This window comes from Myotis lucifugus, unplaced genomic scaffold (genome assembly GCF_000147115.1).
Source record: "Myotis lucifugus unplaced genomic scaffold, Myoluc2.0 scaffold_103, whole genome shotgun sequence".
NCBI classification, from domain to species: Eukaryota; Metazoa; Chordata; class Mammalia; order Chiroptera; family Vespertilionidae; genus Myotis; species Myotis lucifugus.
In genome coordinates this window covers 1,785,435-1,793,758 of record NW_005871151.1, presented here as the reverse complement: position 1 = coordinate 1,793,758, position 8,324 = coordinate 1,785,435, and the positions used below count along the sequence as shown (strand labels likewise).

At 47.5% G+C, this 8,324-nt stretch overlaps 1 protein-coding gene across 1 annotated transcript in view; it reads right to left on the bottom strand.

The window, feature by feature from the left end:
• Positions 1–5,619: 5,619 nt before the first annotated feature.
• The window catches only part of LARGE1 (LARGE xylosyl- and glucuronyltransferase 1), a 305,112-nt gene continuing 302,407 nt past the window's right edge, over positions 5,620–8,324 (bottom strand). Inside the window, 1 exon segment of the mRNA XM_023757230.1 lies at positions 5,620–7,145. Within this exon segment, the coding sequence (XP_023612998.1) occupies positions 6,948–7,145 (198 nt within the window). The 3' untranslated portion in view covers positions 5,620–6,947.

Below are 8,324 nucleotides of genomic sequence, written 5' to 3'. Positions count from 1 at the left end.
TACAGTGAGCATGTCTGAGTGACCCTTTGGGCTGGACAGGCTGCCGGGCATGGGACATGGTGGCCGTCCCTCTCAGGTGGCGCCCAGTCCCGCCGGGAGAGAGGGGTGATCATGTGGTGTGTGGCAGGCAGAATGCTGAGGTGGCAGAAGGTGCCTGCCCTGGTGTGCATGCCCTGTATCACCCACACCCCTTGTATGGGGGGAATAAGATGGGATGTCGCCTCCATGACCGTGTCACCTTAAGTAAGCCTGTCTTAGCAGATGGAGAAAGGGGCTCCCCTGCTGGCTTTGAGGAAGTGCACCGCTGCTGTGGAGAGGACCACAGGGAATGGTGGGGGTCCTCTAGGAGCTGAGAATGGCCCTGTGCCTACAGCCACCAAGAAAGCCGGGCTCTCGGTTCTACACGCACACGGGACTCAGTTCTCCCAACGGTGACCTTGGAGGAGGATCCTGAGCTCCAGGTCCGAACCACAGCATGGCGGGGGCCTTGACTGCAGCTGCTGAGACCCTGGTCAGGGTTCCCAGCCAACTCACACCTGCAGTCCTGACCCACAATCTGTTACACTGCACTCGGAAACTGACATCCGCTCTAGAGACATGAGAGGCACAGTGAAGGGCCTGTTATAAGCCATGCCGTCTCTTCCCCCGTAGGGGGAAGGTGAACTCTGGGGTCAAACTGCCTGGGTTAAATCTTGCACTGCTACGGACTGTGTGACTTTAGGCAAATTACTTAACCTCTCTGTGCCTCAATTTGCCCCTTTGTAAATGACTCTTGTAATATTTACTACTTAACTAACTTACTAGATGTAAAACACTTATCACTGTCACCGATGCACAGCCAGTACTACTCAAGTGCTTCCTAACGTTGTTACCAAGTCAAAAACAAAACGAAGCTGTGTTTAGAATCACAGAAGATCAACAGTCTCAGAGACATAGACACTGAGCTCCAGAGAGAAGAGGCTTGTTCAGGCCAGAGGGAGAGTTCTACATTCAGAAACGGTATTTCATCCGGAAGCTAAAGGCTCCAAGAAGCCCACAGAATAGTCTCTAACCCATTCCTGGGGAAACCAGGGTCAGCGTCAGGCCTCTCCATGCTGGTTTAGCAAGAATCGGGCTGAGCACTTAAATCAGGTTCGCAAGGATCCCCTTACCCTTGATGTCTCCTCCTAGTAATTTTCCACCCCCCACTCCCAACAGGGGTAGCGCGCTCTGTAGCCAGTTCCACCCAAGTGTTCAATAATCTGTGGGGAGGGTGGACAGGCTAATGAACTAGCTAATGTGGGTCCATATATAATGAACTCAGAGAGAAGAAGGTAAGACTTCGCATTGTTGTTTTATCTTTTACATCTGGGTAACTAAAAAAAACTGAAAAGGCTCATACTTATATCTATAAATAAGCTACATCCATTCTAATCTACAAAGCATGTCAACGAATGAATACATCTTAAAAGTTGTTAGAAGACGTTTAAGCAGATAGAAAATGATCCCTTTCGTTTTCTGGTGATAAGGCAACCACATGGGGCTAGTGATGTGTCCTATGATACCAGGTACTGCCCCAGGGCCCCACCTGTGGGACTAGCTCACCAATGCATTGCATACACATCTATGGGGAACCTTCTGAGTCCCGGCTTCTTTAACACTATCTGCCATAAAAGTTTATGATGTATTGTATAATATAATGCACTCGAAAGGTTACATACACATACATACCTAGTCTATGAATTGGCCTGCTTATGTAACCCATTTCTCAGTCACAACACTGAACTAGCAAAACAACTGTCCATACTCTTAAAAAATGTCCCTGTCAGACAGTGTAAAGAAAGACCAAGGCATTGTTCCCGATTAGAGACTACAGACAACTAAACACAATATTTGAACTTGAATTGGACCCTGGAATTGGGGTGCAGAATGGGATGGAGGTCATTCCTGCTATGAAGACATTATTAGAACATTTGGCAAACTTTGAAAGCAGTCTGTGTGTTAGACTACAGTCTGGTATCAACGTTAACTTTCTTGCATTGGACCCTTGCATTGTAGCTCTATAAGATAATGTCCCTATTTTTAAAAAATATACAAATTCAGATTTAAAGGGGCATGACACCTACAATTCACTCTCAAATGCTTTAGAAAAAATACTGTAGACAGAGAGATACGAGGCATATGTGACTAAATGTAACACCTGGTGAATCTGAATGACGGGCATCTAAGTTATTGGTGCTATTTGTGACTCTTCTGTTTGAAACTATAACTTTAACAATAAACTAAAATTGTTTGCATGAATGTAATAAGGCGAAACCTACCTTAGCATACCTCTTCACTTTTCAGCTATCTAGGTAACTGTCCATCACATGAGAGCTGACCGGGCCTGGTTCACTGTCGTCTCCACAGTGTTCATCGCCGAGCGGATGCACATTACTATTTGTGGCACGCAGAAAGAAATAATGATGACTGCAAGGAAACTGTTCTGATACCGCCCTTCCTTTCTTCCTTCGGAAGCACAGCAGCACAACTTACCCAGGAATCCGATGAAGGGTTTTGCTCTGAGCAAGCTCTGTCAATCATTTCATGACATCATCCCAGCCTCACCGATCAGATGGTCTTGGTACCACGCCTTGGGAGCACTTCCCAGAACTTCATTCCAGAAGATGTCGTGTCTCAAGACTATCTGTATGTGTTGGAACAAGCCAATGACCAACTCCATCCAAATCCATAATGAGAAACCCTACATTTTTGTGGTGCCCCCATGATCTCGTCAGTTGTCACCAACCCTCCCTTGACATTGGAGGGCACACACTAAGAACATTTATGTTAAATGAAGACAAAGACCATGGCGGCTCTCTGACATTAGATTCCATGGGTCTGAGACTTCTTAGAATGCATTTAGCAGATAACTGACATTTCATAAACTTCAGTGGCATGACATTGGGAAATTAACCTGAGGATTAAAAAAGCAAGGAGGGGAAAAAAGATATAACCAGGACCTACATGAAGATATGACTGCACAAGCCCAGTAGCCAAGCTGATTTCAGTATCATCTGAGGAGACAACAGCATAGAGTGGAAAGATAGAGGTTTTTGAAGTCAGCCAGATTTGGGTTCAAATTCTGACACCTCCATGGACAACCTGTGTGATTTTGGGCGAGTCACATAATTCTCTGAGGGCTGGTTCCATTAACTTAATAATAATACCTTCTTTATATTAGAATGTTGTGGTGAGAACACGAGTGCCAACTACCTTGAAGCCTTGGTTCACTAAATGGTGGCTCCAATCACCTCCACCAATGGCGTGCAGACGCCACGTTAGAGAGTGGATTTTCCTCACGTTTCTCCCACCGACACAGAGCTCCCTAGTGGCCTGGTGATCACAAATGCAGCCTTAACTCAAAGACAGTGGAGTCTTTGAAAGGAACAGAATTAGAGTAGGGTCTGTCCTTTCACGATGGGGCACAAAGAAGCCATTAGTCAGCTCAGCACATATGTGCTCTGTGAACCAGCCCTACGCACTCGGAGATCCCTGGAGGCAGATGCTGAGTTGAGGTCCAAGGGGGAGCTGAAAACAGTGTCTCTACCTGGGCCCTGTCATCTGGGAAGTAACCCGGAGCCCTCAGGGAATCAATTGCTGCCCCCTAGAGTCGATCTCGCTGTCGAAATAGGATTAGAGATTGCCCGGGTCTATTTCAAATGAATTTTCAGAAAGTCCAGGAGCAGAGCAAGATTTGGAGCAAACAGGAGAGGTTGCTGTCTAGACTGTGTGTGTAATTAGATGGATGTTGAAGGAAAAAGTCTGGAAATCTAATACCCTTGCTATCCTTCTGTCTGCCGATACTTAACCCGTTTCTTTCTTAGTGGGGAAGGGAGGAACATTGCTTGCTTTGTGGCTTTGGATTCAAACAAATAGACCTAAGTTTAAATTCTGGTTCTGCCACGTATGGACTATGTGAATTTGGGGAAGTTACTTAATTTCCCAGAATTCGCTCAATTTCCTCATCAATAAACAGTAACATCCACTTTGTTGTTTGGCCACAATGACTCGGTGAGCTAATGCATGCAAAAGGTCCTTCCACACAGTGGTGTTACTCAATACATCTTAGCTCTGTTAGGTTCTGAATATTACGGAGAAACCTTTTCTTTCAGCTGAATGCCAAGATGGCATCGGCTATTTAAACACACACCAATGGAAAACACCAGTCTGACCTGTTCGTATGCTTGTTCTCCCCTAGGGAACTGATAGGAAGGAATCGGCACCCACAGCCATTGCCTCTGTCCAAATGGCCGCAGCTCCCCACATGGGCTGGCCGTGAACTGCTGTTCCCAATGCAAGTTCTGGGAATTCACGCTGCTGGCTCTGCAGACCTCAGCCTCCACATGGAACCTGGACATCAGCCAACATCCGAGCTCCGGCCTTAAGTGAGATCAACCTCCATGTGTCAGGCACCTGTCTTTGGGGAAATGGAATTTTCTCCTGTTGGTGTGCAGTGTCAGGTTCTGGCACTTGTAAACTCGGTGTCCATGAAGCTACACCATTCTTCAGTTTGTACCTATTGTCTCAAAGCAATTAGCACCTCCCTTCATCCTCGGAGGTAACCCAGTTTGGATGATGAATAATACGGTCACGACAAAACCCATAGGACTGCCAGTGAGAGCGAGGTGGCTGGGTACGATTCAGGGGCCATGGAAAAGAAATGTAAAACATAAAAAGCTTTAAGGAATTAAAAATAGATTTGTAACATTGAGGAACCAGTGCTACTTAGCTCAAGTAGCTGGTAGTCATTAATCCAAAAGCTGTATCAATACATCTGTTAACAGTGACCTTCTCTAGAAAGGAATGTGAGTGCCCGTGTGTGTATACACAGGGAAGAGAAGGCATTGGCGTGCTGGTCAATGTTTAACAACCAGCTATCAGGTACTGGTGCCCTAATTGGTGGTATCACTACTCCTGTGATGGCTAATATTGAGTTACAGATGTGATGTCACTTGAACATCAAAGAAAAGGGATGCACAGAGTGAGTTCCTGTGAGCTGGTTCCCACACACCAATGGAGAAAGGGGGTTTACCATGTAATTTGAACACTTTTGGAATGTTTTACTTTTTACTCTATTCATGGATTGACTTTGTAATGTGCATACTGCATATAGGTTATATGTAATATATGTAGATGATAGATATGTGCACACACATAAACTTATTTACATTGGTTTCAGGATTAGCCCTAAGAGTTGTTTTCCTAATTTTTAAAAAATAAATCCGAGTGAAATATCCATCTGACCATATAACACACCCACCGTCTCCTAAACCAGGTTGCTGTGGGTGTCCTAGGACCACCAGGTCGAAGGGGTGGGGGCTCACTTTCCTACTGATGCCCAGGATTTACCTTGCTGCCCCCATCTGGTATCTAAAACATCTGTGTTCAGACAGAAACTAAGTGGGAAATGGGAAAATGCTGTGAGTGTTAAGAGGCTAGAGTGAAATCTAATCTCAGGGAAGGAGGAAAAGGTTAAGGTTCAGATGACGAGAGAAATAAAACGGCAACAGGAAGTGGAAAGTTGCCGTTTCTCAAGTTTGCTGGCTACACTGAGTGTGTCCCCGCAGCTTCTTACAGGAGTGGGAGGGGGCGGGAGGAAACAGTCCATACTTCCGTTTATTGAATGCAGCGTTCGCTGGGCACATCGCAACTCAATACAAACCGCCCCGCAGGGGAGGGCATTGACTCTCATTCTCATCATTGTAAACACAACATTAATATTGAAGATTCAAGAAAATGGGTAAAAAGTCCAGTGTCTCCTCAATCTGTGTAGCAGTGAAGGTGCCTGCCTACCCTCTGGGCAGGTCCCACGGGAGCCTGAGGTCGTGACCTCGTCCCCACCGCAGTGAGGCGGGAACGGACACAGAGGAGCCCGCGTGCTGGTCTCCAACATCTCCGAATGGGCACGTGCATCTTCAGCACCAGCTCGCACGGACTACGGAAGTCCTTCCACAGGCCTGAGAGGCTGGCACCTTTCACGTGCACGGAACCAGTCCCTTCGAAGCCCTTCCCCCAGGAATCAGTCGTTGCCCATAGAAAATGTGACCGCTTGTAAAACAGTTGGTTTTCCTATGTCCATCTTAGCCCCGGGATTCTGGGGAGGGGGGAGGTCAAGGTCACGGGGGCCTCGGTGATGACCCTGGAGAAGGCTGCCCATGTTCAACCACTGGCTGAATTCGCCTCCTCCCTGCTGGGCCACTGTGGATAGAGGGTGTGGGTTGAGGCAGCTGATTTTTCCGTCAGAGCCTTAAAAGGTCAGATTTTCTATCTTGGATCCCCATACCAAAACAAACCAACAAAATCCGCCTCACTCCCCCACCCCCAACAAAAACAAATCAAAACAAGAGTGACTTGAGGACAAAGAACCAAACACCCCCGCCTCCAGGTCCCGCCTCGCACAGTGTCCCCATCGGGTATTTATTTCTTTGTTTTTAGATGGTTGGTTCCCATCATTGGCTTGCCCTCATCTTGGGTACTCAGCTAGCTGGCAGGGCAAAGACGAAAGTTTGACGCATGAAAAGACCCCTTTGCCTTTATTTCCTGGGATGGCTGACGCCCAGCACCCTCACTTCCTTTTTCTTAAACAGCAACGAGAACGTTCCACAGACCTGCTTGGTTGTGTGGCTGTGTGGTAGGATAACCCCATGGCTCCCTCTCACCCCTGCGTGTCCCATTCTGGAAGAGACCCTGGGGACGCGCTCGTTTTCCCACCTTCTGGGAATGCTGGGTTGTGGGGCAGAGTGGGCCTGGACGGATCCTTGTCCCAGATCTCTGTGGTGTAGGCAGCCTTGTTGGGCCAAAGAGACAAATAAAAACAAACCAAAAAAAGCATTGCTTCATTGTGAGTTCCAAGGCTGGGCCCCACCCAGCAAGTGGCTCTCCCCCCGGCAGAATGTCTGTCTCTCCCTGGCGGTGGCTTCGTGGTGCTAGCTGTTGTTCTCGGCCGTGAGATATTTGAGGGCGGCAAAGCCATAGCGGCGGGACATGTCCTGCTGGAACTCTTCCTTCAGGGTTTTGAGACAGACGCGGTATTGCTTGTTGGACCGGAACTTGGTGATGTCGAAGCTGGGGGCGTGAGGCATGTGGATCATGTAGGCGTTGGGAAGCACGGTGAATTCGTATTCCTGGAAGGAGACAAGAGCAGCTTGAGCACCTGCAAGAACCCTGGGTAACGGGCGATGAATCCACCTGGATGACTGAATGACTAAGGGAATGAATGAAGTGAGGAAGGACATGAACAAGGAGGGCAGCACCACGGACAGCACCAACGTGGCGTTCCCCTGGCATAGGACAAAGTGCTTGGCTTCTCTGAGCCTTAGTTTTCTCAGCAATAAAGTGAAAGTGATCCTGCCGACCTTGGAAGATGAGGAATGATGTTGACATAGTGCTGGGCAGAGTTCAGGGCCCATAAAAGGTGCTCGATAAATGTAAGCACGTGCCTGTGTAGCTGCTCTGGAAAGAGAGATTATCCTGCTCAATGAAATGAGGTCTGTTTAGGTGATTTCTCACAGGACTCGATGTGTGATCTGATCCGATAGCCTCAACAGATCAGCACAAAGGAGGGGGCAGAGAAGGGACAAAGAAAAAGTTCCGTCTTGATGGACAGAACTTCGTCAAGAATAAAACTCTCGCCTACACATCTTATTACAAGTCACACCCCCATATGGTGTCCTCTATGTGACAGGATACAGATAGGAACTCAGACCAAAAGACAAAAATGTCTCTGAACAGCAAAACAGGTGACAAACATCTAGGACATGTCACTCAAAGGAGAGTTCGGCACACCTTCACTCAGCATCTATGTACGCTGGTTTTGGACATAATGTCTAATAAATCTTGGTCATCTAGCTGCCCGGCCCAGGGCAGAATAAACTGGGAAAGAGAAAATCCTGATGGAGGAATTCTGATGGCAGCAAGAAATGACAGCTGATGGTGAGAAAGGAGAGAAAAGAGCCCCAGCTGGTTTGGCCCAGTGGATAGAGCGTTGGCCTGTGGATTGAAGGGTCCTGGGTTCGATTCTGGTCAAGAGCACATGCCCGGGTTGCAGGCTCGATCCCCAGTAGGGGGTGTGCAGGAGGCAGCCGATCAATGATTCTCTCATCACTGACGTTTCTCTCCCTCTCCTTGCCTCTCAGAAGTCAATAAAAAATACATTTTTTTTAAAAAAAAAAAAGGAGGGAAAAGAAAAGGCTTAGTTGCCTGAGACATTTCATGTGGAGACAAAGAGACCTACCAATCCACCTGCCCCTACAGGTGTGGCTGGATTACCCGTCAGGTGTGTCCCCGTTATTTCATGAAATCGC